The following is a 19,404-nucleotide window of genomic DNA, read 5'->3' as shown; positions in this document are numbered from 1 at the left end:
CATGTAGGAGAATGCGCAAAAGGCGAGGGCAGAAGTTTTTACTATAATTAGCTTTGGATGTAATACAGCTGGGGGAGGGAAGGGAGTAGAGCCGGCAACTATTTTGAGCAGGGCTCAGATTGACAGGACATGTGTGCTGGACTGTACTGATCCCAGGGCCAAGTTGCCTGCCTGTGGTGTGTGGTGTGGGGGGGAAGGCTTGGGGCAGCAGGAGTAGGACAGCCATACAGACAGGCCGGACGGGGTACCAGCGCCTCGACTTCTCTCCCTGGGACACTATCCAAACTCCGAGGGCCTTGGGCCAAGCTGAGCGATGGGTGCTGAGGAGAAGGTGCTGGTCACATTGTCAGGGGGAGCCCCCTGGGGTTTCCGACTTCAGGGGGGGGCCGAGCAGAGGAAACCTTTACAGGTGTCCAAGGTAAGGGAGAGCCCCTATGATTGAGGTTTTAGGGAAAGGGGAACCCAGGGGAATCTGGAAAGAGTCATGTGGTGGCCTTTGGGGGAGAGGTGGGAGGCTGTGGAGAAGAGGAGTGGGGGTGGGCAGGTGGGCAGGGAAGCATGCTCATCTGGTGGGAGGAGTAGTTTCTAAGCACAAGCTTCTTGTGGGGGGTTGGAGGGCTCTTAGAGAAGAATTCCTGGCTTCTGAGAGCAGAAAAAAAAGAAAGACTGCCTCAGTTCTTTGTGACACCATAGAAGCAGGGGCCCAGGTCTGGCCGTCCAGTCTTTGCATTCCTGACTCTATGCCTCTACTCCAAATTCCATGAATATAGGGAAGATTCTAATTTTTCTTTAACTATATTGGTATGTGATGAGCTGAGGCTGTGTTACCCAGTCCTGCCCTACCCTGCCCTACCCTGCCCTACCCTGCCCAGGCCTTCAGGGCTCCTCTTTCCCATCACCAGACCCTTTCTCTCATGAGGCAAGACTTTTTAGGTGCTAGGAGGGTTATGGCAAGGTCTGGCCTGTCAGATAAAGCTGTTATGTGGTTTCACCATACAGGCTTAGTTTTCTCATCTATAACATGTGGGTAATAACAGTACCTACTTCATAGAACCATTCTCGGGATTAAATGCAATAATACATGTAGAATGCTTGGCACCATACCTAACATTTAGCAACCACTCAACAAATGATAGCCATTACTACTATTATTATTACTTTCCCATATGTATATCTGTGTGCATGCGTGGCATACATATACATACAGCTACAGTCTCCCCAGGATCTGCTAGACTCCCTCCAGTCTGGCATAATGTTCTAAAATCTTGACTGTGTAGGTAATGGCCTAGAAGAGAACCATTGGCTAGTAAAGATACTGCCCTTGAAGGGAAATCTTTAGGGGATCCAACTGCCATTTCTAGTACCCCCGCTCTGCAGTTTTCCCCAAGCCTCTTTGATCTGGTTATTACCCTGCCTCCCCTCATATGATGTATGATGTATATTACTCCCTCTAATCTGTGCCTTCTTCCCTCTAGATAGGCCCCCTCAACTGCAGCTCCATGTTCCTCCCCATCCTTTCTTACCCTGCAAAGTATATCCCCTCCATGCATAGGTCCTTGCTGTCCTGACTCCTTTCATTCTATTCCCACTTAGAGCCCTCCCTCACCTACAATCTCTCCTCCCAACCTCAGATCCGAAGACGGAGCCAGGCTGGCAGAGCAGGACTCCGAGAGAGGGACCAGCTTTTAGCTATCAACGGGGTCTCCTGCACCAGCCTCTCTCATGCAAGTGCCATGAGCCTCATTGATGCCTCAGGGAGTCAACTTGTCCTCACGGTGCGGAGGTATGGACCCCTCCCACCCCAGCCCAGCTCACCCCTCCCTAGCCCAGGGCTCCCAATCCCTGTCTCAGCTCTATGTCTTACTGGCCTGGCTTCAGCTACTACTAAGTGCCCACTTCTACTTGTAAGTTTGTGCTGCAGTATAGATGTTTGTCAGTGCCTCCCAGGGGGTTCCAGTGTATCTGCAATTAAGGGCTAGGGGTGTCAAGTGGGTATTTGAGTTTATGCGCTTACTTTGAGCCCACGTTGAGCCCTTGTCTGTCTCCTTACCATCTCATCTCCCTCTAAGCCAATGTCCACTCACAGCCCTTCCAGCACATTTGCCTCCCAGTTCGCCTGCAGATCCCCACTCTTCCCTGCCTATTCATTCAGTCCCCTCCCTCCCTTCCTTCTCCCGTCCCTCTGGATCTCACTAGCTGTCAGTCACCCAGCCCATTTCTCAAGTCCTGTCCTCTTTCCCATCCAGGGTAGAGGATGAGGGGCCTGTGCGGTCTCCATCCCCTGGTGAGCTTCAGGTGTTGTCACCCTTATCTCCACTGAGTCCTGAGCCCCATGGCACTCCAGTCCCCCAGCCTCTTCAGCCTGGGAGCCTCCTCTCGCCCCCTGACAGTGAAGCTTACTACGGAGAGACAGACAGTGATGCAGATGGCCCTGCCGCCCAGGAGAAGCCCCGCCGACCCCGCCGCAGAGGCCCCACGAGGCCCTCCCCTCCGGGAGCCCTACCTGATGAGGTCTACCTATCCGACAGCCCTGCAGAGCCAGCACCTGCAGCCGCTAGTCCTCCCAGTCAGGGTGACAGCCGTGTGAGCTCCCCATCTTGGGAGGGTGGGACAGCCCTTCAGCTACCCCCAGCCGAGGCCCTGCTGTTGCCCCACGGCCCCCTCCGGCCTGGGCCTCATCTCATCCCTATGGTGGGGCCTGTTCCCCACCCGGTGGCAGAAGACCTCACTACTACCTACACCCAGAAGGCCAAGCAAGCCAGTAAGTGCCCAAACCCTTTTTTCCCTAGCCAGGATCCTTCGGTCTGAATCCTAAATCTACCTCTCCATAACCATCTTTATGCTTTCTTTGGATATAGTACTGGGGACAAGTGGAGAAGAGAGATGAGTAGAAGGGGAAAACAATTATTCTCACAGTCCCCATTATTTTTACTGTTTGAACCAGTTTGGCAAAAGGTGTAGGTGGTTCAACCCAACCCAGGAACAGAGTGAGTAGGGAAGTTGGAAAGGGACATGAAATCAACAAAGGGTTTGCTTTTTGTTGTTGCTCTGATTTTGCTAAGTGTAGGACAGGTGAGTGCAGAGTTCAGACATGATGCAGGGGGGTTTTTGGAAGCAGGGCGGGGCTTTTCAGTGTTAATTTCAGGCATAGCATCAGAGCTACCTTTGACCTTTCTAAATTCATCTGCATTCCTGGGGACTGGGAGCATATGGGATAGTCATGAGATCCCTAGGAAGTGGTAGAGGGAGGGATCTTCAACTCCTTATCTCCTGCGAGAATGTAAGCCTGGGCAGAAAAAGCCAGTACCACTTATCTCAAGCTCTTTGCTATTTTTGATGTGAGCTACAGAACAAGGTCTAATGGTGAACTTTCTCCCTGTCCCATGCCTTTACTCCAGAGACTTTTTCTTGTCATGTTGAAAATCTAGGATTACCCCCTCTAGTTCTCATCTCTCATTCCTCCCCTCTACCATTCTGATTTCTGATCCATAGAGTTTTGTGTGTCTAAGTCTGGAACGGGGCTAAGGACATTGATTTAGAGTCTGACATCCCTGAGAATGTCCAATATCCCACAAAGAAATTCCAGATGCATGCCCAGGATCCCATGCTTATCCCCAATTCTCATTTTAGCACCCCTCCCTTCCCATAGTGCTGGGTAAGACTGCAGTTAGTTGCTCAGGGATATTTTTAGCCAAGCAGACCTCATTGTCCAGTGGGGTGGGGGTGGGAGGAAGGGTAGGCAGGTGTCCATGTCCATCACACCGGGGCTTGTGGGGCAGCAGAGAAAAGGGAGGGGGCTAGGCTCCAAAAATAGCACAGTGAGCTCATTCAGCTGCCAGCGCTGGGGACAAGACAAAGGGGCTTTAAAAGGCGTGGGGGGTGGCTCAGGCTGGTCCTGCTCCAGCCAACACTGCATTTCTCGGCATGGAAAACTTTGAGCCCATCAGCCAAGAGCCCTTCAGCCAAGCCAGCTGCAACAAAGCCCCAGATCCAGCTTCTGGGCTCCAGGACCCATTCTATGCAGGTACTACCCTCCCATAGCCAAGAGAGTTCTGGGATTTAGAATGGAGGGGAATACATCAAAGGTTTAGAAAGGGATGTCTTTGGGAAAGGTCTTATTCCCTTATTCCTTCCTCCTTTTTGATTTCTTCTTCCTTCTTTTCTCAGGAGAGTTTCACTGCCCCTTTCTCAGAATGGGCTGATGCTATGGCCACATGTCAAAGGGGTTTGTGACCACATGAGCTATAGAAAACTCATGGGGAGGGAGTGTGTGTGAGAGAAAGAAGTGTGAATCTGTGAATACATGAAGGCTTGTATATGGGAATCCATGGAAGAATATATGCATGAACAAGCAAGTGTCTGTATACATGTGCACCTGGTGTCAAGAAAGCTTTAATAGTCATACTTACTCACCGTAGGCCTCAGGGCTGCCACGAAATGCTAAATTTACCTACACTACCTCATTTAGTCCTCATAGCAATCCTATGAGATAGCCATTATCATGCTCATTTACCAATGAGGAAAATGAAGTTCAATGAAGTGAGGTAACTCTACCAAGAACCAAAAACCTGAACCAAACCCTGACTCCAGTGCCTATCTCTCATGCACAGCACAATTCTGTAGTACAAACGTTGGGATGGGTGGCATGAAAGCCCTAACTAGAAAGGAGCTTGGTATCTTGAGTGGAAAGTGGATGGAATTTCAAGAATTTTTCAGGAGGAACTGGGGATCATAGATCAGAGAGAATCTGTGCCTAAGGCAGGGTTCTAGCAGCAGGGCAGGCTCTCCCATTTCCTGGCCCACCTCCCAGGCACCACATGGCATGGGAAGCCCTGCCCAGGTTCCCCTTCATACCTAGTCCTTGTGTGGCTGCCTGTTAGTGGCTCTCTACCTAGAAGGCTGACCTCCAAAGAAGCCCACCCCACTCCAACCCCAGCTGGATGGGGGTTGGTGGTGGAATATATTTAGCTGGTGACCTTGAGATATCCTAAGGATTTGGAGGGTTATACTGGAGAGCAGCATTCTGGCTTTTCCTGCATCTCGGATCTGAGGCTATCCCTGGCTGTGAGTAGCAGGGGTGTGAAGCACAGAGGGGTGCCCTGGTGGTTGGAAGGCCAGTATCAGTTGTAAAATTTTGTCCAAACTGCAGGGTCTCTGCAGGGGCAACTGGGAAGGAGTATGCGTGTGTGTGAAGGTATTTGAGTGACTGTGTTTTTGTGGGGGTACATGTGTATTTATATGTGTATATGTGAACTAGGGTGTATATAAGCTGGGGTATATGTGAATGAGAGAGAAAAGTACATATGAGAGAATATGCCCATAACTGCCTCCACTAGACCTGTATTCTTTTTTTTTTTGAAGATTTTTATTTATTTTACGGAGAAAGAGATCACAAGTAGGCAGGCAAAGAGAGAAAGGGAAGAAGGCTCCCTGCTGAGCAGAGAGCCCGATGTGGGATTTGATCCCAGGACCCTGAGATCATGACCTGAGCTGAAGGCAGATGCTTAACCCATTGAGCCACCCAGGCGCCCCTAGGCCCATATTCTTGTTGAACTGTGTGGTGGGAGTTATTTCCATGAATGTGTATGATTGTGCACTACATAATGTGGGTGGAATTGTGAGTAAAGATCCTTCTTCTTAAGGGTCCTTTGTGTCCCTATCATAAGGGGTAGGAAGAGGAGATAAGTCCCTAAGTTGCTGAAAAAAAACCCTAATATGGTCTCATTTTATGTTTCCCTGGGACCTGCCTCATCTGCCTGCCTGCCATGGGAAGTGACTGTCCTCTACCCTACCCCCCACCCCCAGCATTGCCAGCCAGCCAGGAATGGTGGGAGGCAGGGGAAGAATGTATGCGGGGTGGATAAGAGCACATCTCTGGGAAGATAGAAGCAGAGTAGATGGGAGAGAGGTTAAAGAGCTGTGATTAGAGTGGTGTCAGGGAGCCAACTAGACTCTGCCTTCCCTTCAACTGTCCTTGGTTTCGCCTTTCACCTACCACTCTGCCCCAAGTCGGAGGACTTTATTACAGGCAAGAGATACTGCGGATCAGGCCAGTTAAAAGACAGAAGGTGGGATGACTGCAGAAAGTGGCTGGGCTTGGGTTGGGGTGAAAGCCGTGGGGAACAGGACTAGAAGAGGTTCACTGACCATTCTCCCTCCTGGCCTCCTCAGAACTGCAACGGGCAGAGAGTCTCCAAGAGAAGAGTGTGAAGGAGGCCAAGACCAAATGCCGGACGATTGCATCCCTACTAACTGCAGCCCCTAATCCCCACTCCAAGGGGGTGCTTATGTTTAAGAAACGACGGCAGAGAGCCAAGAAGTACACCCTAGTGAGCTTTGGGGCTGCGGCTGGGCCAGGTGCTGAGGAAGAAGACGGGGTCCCTCCAACGAGCGAGTCGGAGCTGGATGAGGAGGCCTTCTCTGACGCCCGCAGCCTCACCAACCAGTGCGACTGGGACAGCCCCTATCTGGACATGGAGCTGGCCAGACCAGGCTCAGCTGCAGCAGAGGCCCAGGGCGGGCAGCTGAGTGAGGCCTCCGGCAGAGGGGCCCAGCTCTTTGAACAGCAGCGCCAGCGCACAGCCTCCAGCACCCAGGAGCTGGCCCAGGACAGGCCAGTAGCCATGCCCAACGGGCAGGGCCTGCAGTCACCACCTCGGGCCCAGAGTGCTCCTCCGGAGGCGGCTATGCTCCCATCCAGCCCTTCACCAGCCCCTGTAGCTAGCCCTAGACCCTTCTTCCCAGGCGGTGGAGCCCCAACTCCAGCTCCAAACATCTTTAACCGGTCAGCCAAACCCTTTACGCCAGGCCTACAAGGGCAGCGGCCGGGTACCACTTCGGTTATTTTCCGGCCCTTAGCTCCCAAGAGGGCGAGCGAAAGCCTGGGAGGCTTCAGCTCCGCCCCACCGCCCTTCCAGTCCCCTCCACAGGGACCCACCCCTCTGTCCAGCCACGTGCCAGCCTCCGGTTCCCCCATCACTCCACGCTCCTCAGGCCCCGTAACAGCTACCAGTTCCCTGTACATCCCAGCCCCCAATCGTCCTGTAACGCCAGGAGGAACCCCAGAGCCTCCCGCTCCTCCTAGCGCCGCTGCCATGACCTCCACCGCTTCTATCTTCCTATCGGCCCCTCTGCGACCCTCTGCGCACCCAGAGGCTCCCGCCCCAGGCCCCGGGGCACCTGAGCCCCCCAGCGCTCGGGAGCAGCGCATCTCCGTGCCAGCTGCCCGCACTGGCATTCTCCAGGAGGCCCGGCGACGGGGAACCCGGAAGCAGATGTTTCGTCCGGGAAAGGAGGAGACAAAGAACTCGCCCAACCCCGAGCTGCTATCGTTGGTGCAGCACCTGGATGAAAAACCCCGGGCCGGCGGAGCGGAATCCGGTCCAGAGGAGGATGCTCTGAGCCTCGGGGCTGAAGCCTGCAACTTCATGCAGCCACCAGGGGGCAGGAGTTACAAGACTCCGTCTCACGTGACACCTAAAACCCCTCCTCCAATGGCACCCAAGACTCCGCCCCCGATGGCTCCCAAGACTCCACCTCCAGTGGCTCCTAAACCCCTGTCTCGAGGGTTCCTTGATGGTCTAGTGAATGGGGCAGCGCCTTTGGCTGCAATCTCTGAGCCCACAAGGCTTCAGGGCAGGGGTGGGGAGCTGTTTGCCAAGCGGCAAAGCCGAGCAGACAGGTATGTGGTGGAAGCTACACCTAGTGCTGGCCTTGGCCTTGGCCCTCGTCCCAGAAGCCCTTCCCCTACACCCTCACTGCCCCCTTCCTGGAAATATTCACCCAACATCCGTGCCCCACCTCCTATTGCTTACAACCCACTGCTTTCACCCTTCTTCCCCCAGGCTGCCCGAACTCTCCCTAATAAGGCCCAGTCCCAGGGTCCTCGGGCGACCCCCAAGCAGGGTATCAAGGCCCTGGATTTCATGCGGCACCAGCCCTACCAACTTAAAACTGCCATGTTCTGTTTCGATGAGGTTCCCCAAACTCCTGGCCCCAGCTCCTTAGGGCCCCCCAAAACTGCCCGAGTGCAGGAGATCCGCCGATTTTCCACTCCAGCACCCCAGCCCACTGCAGAACCCCTGGCCCCCACTGTACTAGCCCCCCGAGCAGCCACTACATTGGATGAGCCCATCTGGAGAGCGGAGCTGGCCTCAACCCCTGTCCTTAGCCCAGCCCCTCCTCCAGAGTCTCCCAGGGGTCTTGGGACTTCCCCCAGCTCCTGTGGCTTCCAGGTAGCCAGGCCCCGGTTCTCAGCCACAAGAACTGGATTGCAGGCTCATGTGTGGAGGCCAGGGGCAGGCCACCACTGAGCAGGGCACAGCTCCCAGGACCAAGGAGAGATAGAACACCCAATTCCTAAAGTTGCTTCTCCTACCCATCCCATGTCCTCTCTCAGGCATTTGGAGGCTAAATTCCCTCCTGCCAGAGATAGTTTTGGAGTTGGTGTCCCATCCTCCTGGCTCCCAACCTCCCTGCTGCTTTGTAACCTATTATCTCTGCTTTATTATCTGTGCTTCTCTTTGTCTCTGTAGTTCCTTGCGGCAATCTCTCTATCTCAGTCTGCACCCATGCCCCTCCGCTGGTCTCTATTTCTCTACATTTGTGCTTTCTGTGAACCTCATTTTAACATTCAATGAGAAGCACATGGAGAAGTTACTAGTGAGACCTCAAGCAAGAAGCTCACCATCAGGCAAGACTCAAAGGGACTGACTTGCTCTCTGTTTGCCCTAAATCCCTTGCTACTCCTCACTCTCATTTCCCAAGCTTGGCTGGCATATATCTAGATATGTATGTGAGCGTGTGTGTGTATGTGTATGTGCAAGTGTGTTTGGCCACAGATGTGTTCTTATGCCTGGGGCAAGAGTAAGAGGAGTGGTCTAAATAAAAACGCAATCTGGGTCTTCCCTCTATACTGATTAAAGAAGGGTCAGATAGCCCCTCATGGAGAGTCTAGTGAGGAGAAAGAGATTGACTGAAATTTAAGACCAGTGCTTGTAGCAGGGGTATAGCATCTTGTGAAACTCACAGATTATGAGAAGACCTGAAGGGCAGGGGCAGTATGTAAGGGCTGAGTTATACCAGCTAGACCCAGAGCAGAACTCAGAATTCTATTCAGGAAGTGCCTAGCTGGCTCAGTTGGAGAAGCATGTGACTCTCGATCTCAGGGTTGTGTTAGAGACCCACACTGGGGGTAGAGAGCACTTAAATGAATGAATGAATAAAATAAATAAATAGTTCTATTCGTCAGGATTTCAGAAAGAGGCCATTTAAGAGGCCCACGCTGAGCTACAAGCTTCCAGGAAGTGAAAAAGAAAGGCGGAAAATTTCCTCTGGAATGGAAAAATGATTGGCTTCATTGCCTTATGCACCCGGGACAGAAAGGAGGGGGAAAAGAGCTATGGTGTGGAAAGTGAGGCAGAAACCAGAAGCAGAGTGAATGAATGAAATTGACTGAGCCACAGGGAAAAGCCTGAGGGGAGAGAGAGCAGTTTTGGCAGACAGGAGAGTTGGGTTTCAAGAAACTCACTGTGTACAACGGGGACTAGGAAAAAAAATTGAGAGAGAAGAATGCATTTGTTAGAATGAGGACAGATGATGGTCGGAGTATGTGAGAGTGTGGGCTGAGTGTCAAAAGAATAAGTAGTGTCTGTTCTACCTTCTCTGAGTCTGTCCTTCTACCTTCTGCAGCTTGTCATAATGACCTGGGAAAGGGCAAGGAAATAACCCAGAGCCAAAACCTCTTTTCAGCCCAACCCCATCCCCCACACCCTAGCTGTTGTTCCTTTTCAGCTTCAGGTCCTGATCTCTGATCCTAAATGGGTATGGACTCCCCTCTCACCGTGACCACCACCAGTCAGCCACGTTTGCTGCTTGATCTGGATTGATCGTTTCCTTTGCATATTGAGTGTGAGTCACAGTACTTTGGTTTGTGCACAAGAATAAACTTAAGTTCCAAACCTTCTGTCGCCATCATCTCTTATAGTTTTATATCCAAATCCTGATTCTCCTCCATCTTTTCTAACCTGTTTCCCGATCTGATTCCTTACTTCTTTTTCCACTACTGCCCTATTTTTCTCTCTTTGTCCTTCACTCCCTGGTCTTTTGCTCTTCTTAGTAGTTCTGTCCCATTCAGATCTAGCCACATCCACCATTCCCTTTGGTTCTCTCTCCCTACATTCTTTACCCAGGTTCTTTCCTTTTCCATCTCCTGCTCCATACTTCCCAGTCAAGTCCTCAATTTCAGAACCAAGAGGAGTGGAAAGGCCCTTTGAGCTTTTGCCATCATCATTTCCTAGCTCTCTGGAAGAAGCAATGATGTTTCCATGGGAAAGCAATGCATGGAGGTGACGGTGGGGTGGGAGAGGGAAGAAGAAAGAGGGTGGATCAGTGTGGATTGAGTCTATTACAGAAGAGAAGGCACTGGAGGCAGGCTAGAATTAAGGACTTCTGAGAAAGTGCTGTTACTCCAGCAGGGGGCATATTTGTGCAAATAACCAGGCCCAGATGCTCCCGTGTCAGTTTCAGAATTCCAAAGGAAGGGCCCATTGAGTCGTAGGTTGACTGGTGTCTTCATCCACTCGGTAGTTTTAGGTACTCAATAACAGGAGACCAAAATTTTGGTTTGTTTTTGTTTTTGAGAGTTGGTTGGTGGTGATGACAAAAAATCACCGTTTGCCGTTTTTATTTTTTCTTTTAATTGCTTCTTTGGGTTGGGAGGGAATGGAGGAGGATAAAAGATGAGGGACCTGGAGGCTAAACTGGTCTAGGCAGAGGCCAACTAGAGGGGTGTGGGATGATCTTTCAGTCCCTGGCCTGAGCTTGGAAAGTTCAGGATGTGAAAAGGACACGGTCAGGAAGAGCAGAGAGCTCACAAAGCAACAGAGGGGCATTCTGGAAGCTGCAAAGTCACTTCCTAAAGCTGCCATAACAAGATGGTGGTGGTGACTGCAACAAAAGTGCAGCAGCTGCTGGTTCCAGAACCTGAGCAGGTGGAAGAGGGTCCAAGATGTTCATGCAGCTACTGAGGACAGATCTGGGTAAATGACAGGTTTCCCTCATGGAGGCTCTCAAACTTGTGCTCTTGCCCAGGAAATCCTCTGGAAGAGTATGAATGGGACGGTCTAGACCCTAGGGAATGTGTGCTCCCTTTGAAGAAAGTCCCAAGTGGGAACCCTGGAGAGAAAAGGACCTGGCATACATGTACTTCTCAGACATCAACATGTGCCCTGCAAAGCAGGCCGATCTGAGCACCCCAATAGCATACGGGGATGAAAAGGCAAAAACTGGTCAAGTCTTCCCCACATCATCTCTGACATCATAGGAAGCACTGGATTTTGTTAGGTCAGGAAAGACCAACCCATTAAGAACTTTGAATGAGCAGCTAGCTCCATTGTGTACAGACTTCCTTTCCCCAAACATAGCACCTTAAGCCGTCCCACCCCCAAAATGCACCTACATGTCCCTCCAGCTCCAGCCTGGATTGGTTTTGAGTGGCTCTCCAGACATGTTCTCCACATTCTTTCTCTCCCACTCTGAATTCTTATCCACCACTTTCTGCTTGCTTCCTCTTTCCATTTCAGTTTTCAATTTCTCCGCAAATGCTTCTTTGGTCCTCGGACCTTAGGTGCTAAGAAAGGGGAATCCCTAGGCAGTCTGATCCCTGGCTCAGACAGCTAAGTGGGAGAATCCCAAAGGCCATTCCTCCCCTTCCTGAGCCTCTGGGCAAGGAGGGCGGGATCTTGGTTCCAGGGTCTCAGTACCCCCGGTGCCATTTGAGCCGCTTGTACTCATCATCTCTATTAATAACTACCCTCCCTCCTCCACTGCCAGTGCTGCCCCCACGCTTGCCCAGCTCGGGTTCTCCGGTCACAGCAGCTCAGTCCTCCAAAGCTGCAGGACCCCAGGGAGAGCTGACCACCGCCTGAGCAGCCGGTAAGTTTCCAGTTCTATGGCCAGAGGGGCTAGAGCCCATTCTGTTGACTGCTGTGTCTGTGTCCATAACTGTGACCCTTGATCCTCCCTTATCCATGCCCTTCTTCCAGCTGTTTAATTCAGGGGAGCCACAGAGTTGGAAGAAGAGGGGCCCAGGAAGGTGAGGGGAATGGAGATGTTGGAGGAGGCACTAGAATAGTAAGAAGGGGTTCTGAGAGCCTGGATGGAAAAAAAGAACTTAGCCAGTTAGGGCTGAGAAAGGGATAGTGAATGCCCATTTAGCAGTTCCTGGAGTCTGACCTTAGCATACCCCATTAAGTTAGTAGAAATGCGGACATATTGTGAAACAAGACTCAGCAGAAGACTGTGTTTTGCTCAGTGTCAACTTCTGTTAAGGAAGGGCTGGAGTTTGAATCTTCTCCCAGCTTGTCCCCCTCCACTGCCAGATTCCATTATTATGTTCCTGTCCCCCATCAATTCCCAACTGTTATGATCTTGCTGAATTGACATGCATCAGGGTTCAAATGCTCTCAGCCCTCCTCTCCATTCTAGCTCTGGGGCCTGGGGCAGGAGTGACTGAAAGGGAGCAAGGAACACTGCTGTGACCTCCCAGGCCACACTCCAGCTGGCCCAATAGGGGAGCAACAACCTCTCCTTCCTATGGAGAATGTTTTTGGCTGAATCTCCTCAACCGTGGCAGAACATTTTTCTGCCACAATGGGGCTTGAGGAAGACTGAAGAGAGACCAGAGTTTGGGAGTAACAACCCCAATCTGAGACCCCCATAAAAATAAAAACTTAAAGTCACACCAAGCCAAACCTGGGTGCAGTACCCTGTCTGTGTGTTATCTGTTTGTTTTACCCATTGCCCCAGCACATACTATGTTCCTAATTCCTGTACGAACTCTATTTACACAGTAGAAAAGAGGCTGATAGAAGTTAGGAGCAGAGGGCACATCTCTACTTTCCGCCTTGCCTCCAAGAAAAGAGAAGTCCTAAAGCAATGGATTTTTCCCTTTTGGCGACGGTGTGGGGGGGAGAGATATAGTTATTTATTTATGTATTTATTTATTTATTTAAAAATTTCATGAAACCCCTTCACTTGAAACCCTTAACCCCAGGTTAAGAAGTACTGCCTTCTTAGTAGATACTCCCCCTTCCCAGTTCCTGTCCACCCTCCAACTCCCCCTTCCCACTTTATCCAGGTTGCCTCTGCCTCCACAATGCCACTCTCAGGAACTCCAGCTCCCAACAAGAAGAGGAAATCCAGCAAGTTGATCATGGAACTCACTGGAGGTATGGCATATTTGTACCCACATAGCGTAGGACTTCTTTTTGAGAGCATCTCAGGCCCAAGAGTCCAAGAAAAATCATAAAGTTGTATATGTCTTAAGGTGAAGAGATGTGAAGGGACAAGAGAAATTCTGGGGGATGGGGGCAGGAGGAAAAATGGAGAAAGGATTCAACACTGACCCCTCACCTTTCCACCCTTTTCACCTTGTAATGTGAGACAATAATATTCTTGCCATATCACCCATGCAGGTCCAGGACAACAGGGCTCACAGATTGATGAAGTATGTTTGAAGAAGAGCATAAATATATATGACACACATATACGAGACTGGCACACAGCAAAGTCTCAATAAATGGTTAACTTCCTTACTTCCTATCCCAGAGCTAGGGAGCCTGTGTAAGCACTTAAAATAGAAAAATACTCAGGCAGTTTTTCCTGAGGGGCAGTAGGAGTTTACACATTAAAGAGCTGTCCCAATACCCAGAGGGTGTCTGTAGTCAGAGTTCACTGAGAGGAAAAGAAGGGGAAGGAGTTAAGACAAATCCGTATTTATTTTTAAAATATTTTATTTATTTATTTATTTATTTATTTATTTACTTATTTGAGAGAGACAGAGATAGTGAGAGAGAGAGAGAACATGAGCAGGAAGGAGGGGGAGAAAAAGATTCTCTGTTGAGCAGGGAGCCTGATGCAGCGCTTGATCCCAGGACCCTAGGATCACTGCTGAAGGCAGACACCCAACTGACTGAGCCACCCAGGCGCCCCGACAAATCTGTATTTATTTGTTTATTTATTTATTTCTTTTAAAGATTTATTTATTTATTTATTTGACAGAGAGAGAGATCACAAGTAGGCAGAGACGCAGGCAGAGAGAGAGGAAGGGAAGCAGGCCCCCCGCTGAGCAGAGAGCCCGATGTGAGACTCGATCCCAGGACCCTGAGATCATGACCCGAGCCAAAGGCAGCGGCTTAACCCACTGAGCCACCCAGGCGCCCCACAAATCTCTATTTAGATGTGGTGTTGGCCTTTGGGCTTGCCCGCATGCATAGTTTCACCAGTGGTCTCCATCCATGATGTTCCTTTAGTCCTTTTGCCCTGCCCCCCCATGCCTGTGACCCTTCTGCTTCATTCACTCTCCACTCTATCATCCCCACTGCTCCCACTCTGCATTCCAGTTCCCGTGCATCGTCTCCAACCCCAAACCCAGGAAATAAAAATCTCTCACAAACAAGGTACAGTTTGACCAGATGTCACAGACAGTATCTGTTCCTCTCTGTCATCTCTGCAGGAGTCGCAAACTTAGTTGTGGATGGCATCTGTATTCTGAGACTAGAAAACCCTACTTTACTCTTGTCCTTGTCTCTTCCTCCCCACCTCCCTGAAAGGTGGACGGGAGAGCTCAGGCCTGAACCTGGGCAAGAAGATCAGTGTCCCAAGGGATGTGATGTTGGAAGAGTTGTCGCTGCTCACTAATAGGGGCTCCAAGATGTTCAAACTACGGCAGATGCGGGTAGAGAAATTTATTTATGAAAACCACCCTGATGTCTTCTCTGACAGCTCAATGGTGAGTCTGGAACTTTACAACTCTCATAGCCCTGTGCCTCTTCTGACAGCTTCTTCATAAGCCCTCAATCTCCCAAATACCACCAACCTCCCCTCCCTGCAAATTTACAAGGTTATGAAGTCCCCAGATATATTAACGCCTTAACAGCTAAGGGTGAGTTACAGCCCACCTTGGAAATTCAGTCTCTGTTTTAGAGCTGGTGAAGGGGAAGGGGTGAAGAGTACACACCCTCAGGAAGAAAATTCCTTCCCAGCATGGCCAAGTGTTAAGGGTAGGGCTGCCAGAGAAGACACAGGATACCAAATCCTGTATTTTAAAGTTGAGATATGCATGAATAATTTTTTGGTAAAGTATGTCTGGTGAAATATTTGAGACATAAAAATTCAATTTTTAAAACACAGGATACCAGCTAAATTTTAATTTCAGATATACAATGAATACTCTCTTACATATAAATATGTGCCACACAATATTTGGAGTGTAATTATAGTAAAAAAGTATTTGTTGTGTATCTGAGATTTAACTTTAACTGGTGTTCTATAATTTTATTTGATAAATCTGGCAACCCCAGGAAGAGGTAAGTGCTTTTCATAACCATCTTCTTCTTTTTTTTTTCTTATTTTATTTTATTTTTTTATAAACATATAATGTATTTTTATCCCCAGGGGTACAGGTCTGTGAAGCACCAGGTTTACACACTTCACAGCACTCACCATAGCACATACTCTCCCCAATGTCCATAAACCCACCCCCCTAATCATCTTCTTCTTGAACCATTCTTTTACCTAAAGGGTCTGTCTAAGGACTCCCATGAAACTATCCTCTAAGATCCCGTGTCCCCTAGTGAGGATCCTTTTCCCAAGAGAAGTGGGGATTGGAAGGGTGCCAGGCACAAGATGTTATAGCTGAGAAGGAGGGGATCTTCTCCATTACCTTTCTTCCCCCTCCACCTTTACTGGGCAGCCAGGGGAAGTAGAAATAGATGCCTACATGGGGCCAGAGGCAGGAGTGTCTGTCATTGGTCCTTACGTAGGAGCAGAGCAAAAATGCTGAGCCGGTCATATCTAACTTTAGGAGTCCAAAAGCCCTCGTCCCTGGCTGGGTCTGATTACACTGGTTGGAGCAGAGGGGTGTGCATGGTGGGGTGGCTAGGAGAGCCTCCTGAAGGAGTTGGTGGGGTTATTTTTAGGCTTTGGGGTGGAATCCAGGGTTGCCCTTTTGGTCACCCTTCCCCCTACCTGCTACAGTTTCACGGCCAGGAGGTCTTGGTTCAACAGGCATCAAGAAGAAAAAGGAGAAGAAGAGAAAGAGAAAAGAAGAGAGCTCTGCCTGTTAGAGAAGATTAAAGAAGCGGACAGGGCAGAGATCTACCTCCTCAAATTAAGCCTGGGTTCTCTGTCCCAACCCCATCCTTTTAAATTTTAGCTGAGCAGAAATCTTGGTCCTTTTTACCTTGGTAAGAATGGGAAAAGGAAGTATAGGGAATGAATTGCCCCCATCTTAAGGTGTAATTGGAGGAACTGAGCCAGGGGTGTCCTATCCTTAAAGGAGAGTTTAATTCCTCTCAGCCCGGTTATCCACTGTCCACATATTGGAGAGGGAATCTCAGAGGATTCAGTGTCTTCTCTTTATAGCCATGGTCTCTGATCATTTCCTCCTTGCTGTGCATACCCATATCTTTCTATATTCCCCCATATCCATTGCCTAACCTTCCCCTCACTTTGTCCTTTCTTTTCAGGATCACTTCCAGAAGTTCCTTCCCACAGTTGGGGGACAGCTGGGCACAGCTGGGCAGGGATTCTCCTACAGCAAGGGCAGCAGTGGAGGCCAGGCAGGGGGAAGTGGCTCTGCCAGACAGTATGGCTCTGACCAGCAGCACCATCAGGGTTCTGGATCTGGATCTGGTACAGGTGGTCCAGGGGGCCAGATGGGCAGAGGAGGAGCTGCTGGAACAGCAGGAGCTGGTGAGACAGGAACAGGCAAGTATCCTTACCCAAGAGTAATGTGTTTGGCCCCTAGAGCAGAGATGTTCCCAGGAATGATACCTAGATTGGGTTTAGGGAACAAGGGAGGCCTGCTGAGATGCCTCGATGGACCCTCTGGGACCAGAAGAACACCACGGTGTGTCCATTTCACCCAGAAGCCTTGTTTTTCAGCCTTTCTGGCTTTTCAGTTTCAGTCACAGATCTAGGCTATCATTATCCATGAAACTAGCACAATTATCAGGATGTTATATTTTTGGTCTCTGGCCCCAAACAAGTTCCTTAGCGCAGGGATGTAAGACTAACTTCCACTGGTTACTAACTGTTATTATTGACATAATTTTCTCTCCCATGGCTGTCAGGAGACCAGACAGGCGGAGATGGAAAACATATCACCGTGTTCAAGACCTATATTTCCCCATGGGAGCGAGCCATGGGGGTTGACCCTCAGCAAAAAGTGGAGCTTGGCATTGACCTGCTGGCCTATGGGGCCAAACCTGAACTCCCCCAATATAAGTCCTTCAACAGGTAGGGGTTATGAAGAAGGAACCAGATGCTTTCCAGTGTGTGGAACAGTGTCCTCAGCTGGGACAGACACTTTGGTTCGTGTCGAGGCTGAGGAGGGAGGGAAGGAACTTGCAGGCCCTAAAGGCCCTAATAGAAGGCCTTTGTTTTTTTTCACTTTAGTCCAGAGAAACAGGGCAGTATGATGAAGGAAACTTTTTCTGGGGGGCAAGATTTTAGTTCACTGTACCACTTACTAGTTGTGCTGGTCATGGGGAAATCACTGCACTTCTGAGCCTTGGTTGCCTTGCTGTAAAACAGGAATAATATAGAATGCCTGGGTGGCTCTGTCAGTTGAACATCTGCTTTGGGTTCAGGTCATGGTGGGTCCTGGGATTGAGCCCTGTGTTGGGCTCCCTGCTAGTGGAGAGTCTGCTCCTCCCTCTCCCTCTGGACCCCCCCCCCCCCCGTGCTTGTGCTCTCACTCACTCTCTCTTTCTCAAAAGAATAAATAAGAGAAAATATTTAAAGGGAATAATACATTACATGTTTAAAGGACTCTTGAAGTTCCCTTCATTTAAGGTTAGGATTCCATTACTGTCGTTGTAGTATGATTCTATTTTTTTGTACTCTAGTAAGGTTTAAGTATCTATTCTTTTCGAATTTGGCTTCTTTGGACTGTGGGTAGGAGATCTGTGTGAAAGCAGAACAGGGAAACACTAGAGAAGTGTTTTGTATTTGATCCTAAATAACCTGAATTTTCCAGGCAATGTTAATTCCTCTCACCAGGCCAGGGCTATCCACTGGAGGTGGGCTAGGGATTGTGAGTGTGTGGGGAAGGGGATGGTGTCTCTACATTGTAATTTAAGGTGGTCTTAGAGCCTTGGGTCTGTAATGTCTGAGTCACAACTCTCCGTGAAACTCTTTATCCAGTACCCACTAGACTCCTTTTCTCATTATTAGCTCTGGGGAAACAAGCAAACCAGGAGTGGGGAATGGAGTACTAAGGGAGAAGAAGAATAAGGAGTGCAGAAGCAAATCCTTTTTTTTTTTTTTTTTAAAATAAAGACTTTATCCACTTGAGACAGAGAGAGAGCGAGAGAGAAACCATATGAGCAGGGAGTACAGCAGAAGAGGGAGAGGAACAAGCAGACTCCCTACTAAGCACGGAACCTGACTCTGGGCTCAATGTGGGGCTTAATCCCAGGACCCCAAGATCACGACCTGAGCTGGAGTCAGAAGCTTAACCAACTGAACCACCCAGGCACCCTGCAGGAGCAATCTTAAACTAAAATTCACAAAATTCCCCATCCCCCAAACAGGGTAACATCTTACTGATAAAGCTGTTCCTTTTATTTTGATTTTTAATTAAATAATGTGTCCCCTTTTCAGGACAGCAATGCCTTATGGTGGATATGAGAAGGCCTCCAAACGCATGACCTTCCAGATGCCCAAGTTTGATCTGGGGCCCCTACTGAGTGAACCCCTGGTCCTCTACAACCAAAGTCTCTCCAACAGGCCTTCTTTCAATCGAACCCCTATTCCCTGGATGAGCTCTGGGGAGCCAGTAGACTACAACGTGGATATTCGGATCCCATTGGATGGAGAAACAGAGGAGCTGTGAGGTGTTTCCTCTTCTACTTTACATCAGTTTTCTCTTATAAGGTTCCAATTTGGAAAGCGAATGCTGAGCAGGATACTCCTACTATAAATCCAGTATCCTTGTGGGAATGGAGGGAAAAAAGAGGGAGATACTTGTCTTTCTAGTCTTCACTCCAAGTCCCCACTCCAAGCATCTCACCAACTCAGAGCTCTTCTTCCACTTGCTCTGTATGGAACCTGCTCTTTTATGGAATTTGCTCTACCACCAGTAACAGCCAATAAACTTCAAGGAAATGAACTCATTCTTCCTCTGATATTTAAGGGCAGATCAAAACTGAGGTCAACAATGCACAGAGACTAATTTAAGTCAAGTACTGAACATTCATTATTCAGACTTCAAGACCAGACCTGAGCTCTGGTTGCTTATACACCCACACCCACACCCATACCCACGAGACCATATTCATAGGTGTATACAAAGACATAATTATTCAATAGTACATAAGATAAGCATGCACAAACACA

The 19,404-nt window shown here is 49.5% G+C and overlaps 2 protein-coding genes across 3 annotated transcripts; both read left to right on the top strand.

Annotated features, from left to right (window-relative positions):
• The first annotated feature begins 313 nt into the window (after nt 1-313).
• On the top strand, nt 314-9,829 carry SYNPO2L (synaptopodin 2 like). Of its 2 annotated transcripts, XM_044236574.1 has the most exons (4): nt 314-418; nt 1,632-1,783; nt 2,247-2,761; nt 6,172-9,829. In XM_044236574.1, exons 1-4 carry the CDS (start codon nt 314-316, stop codon nt 8,310-8,312), a joined length of 2,913 nt encoding a protein of 970 aa, XP_044092509.1. In that variant the 3' UTR covers nt 8,313-9,829. The 2 variants fall into 2 exon arrangements, with proteins under 2 accessions (XP_044092509.1, XP_044092510.1); XM_044236575.1 differs by lacking the exons at nt 314-418; nt 1,632-1,783; nt 2,247-2,761 and adding an exon at nt 3,925-4,024.
• A 1,711-nt stretch (nt 9,830-11,540) lies between these two features.
• MYOZ1 (myozenin 1) lies at nt 11,541-19,177 on the top strand. Its single transcript, XM_044236573.1, has 6 exons — nt 11,541-11,934; nt 13,139-13,229; nt 14,613-14,791; nt 16,530-16,770; nt 17,136-17,301; nt 18,670-19,177. Exons 2-6 carry the CDS (start codon nt 13,157-13,159, stop codon nt 18,899-18,901), a joined length of 891 nt encoding a protein of 296 aa, XP_044092508.1. The 5' UTR covers nt 11,541-11,934; nt 13,139-13,156; the 3' UTR covers nt 18,902-19,177.
• Nucleotides 19,178-19,404: the final 227 nt, after the last annotated feature.

The sequence above is a fragment of the Neovison vison genome, chromosome 2 (assembly GCF_020171115.1).
Source record: "Neovison vison isolate M4711 chromosome 2, ASM_NN_V1, whole genome shotgun sequence".
Taxonomy (NCBI): Eukaryota; Metazoa; Chordata; class Mammalia; order Carnivora; family Mustelidae; genus Neogale; species Neogale vison.
Note: the sequence above shows the minus strand (reverse complement) of the source record. Positions and strands in the feature narration are given on the sequence as shown.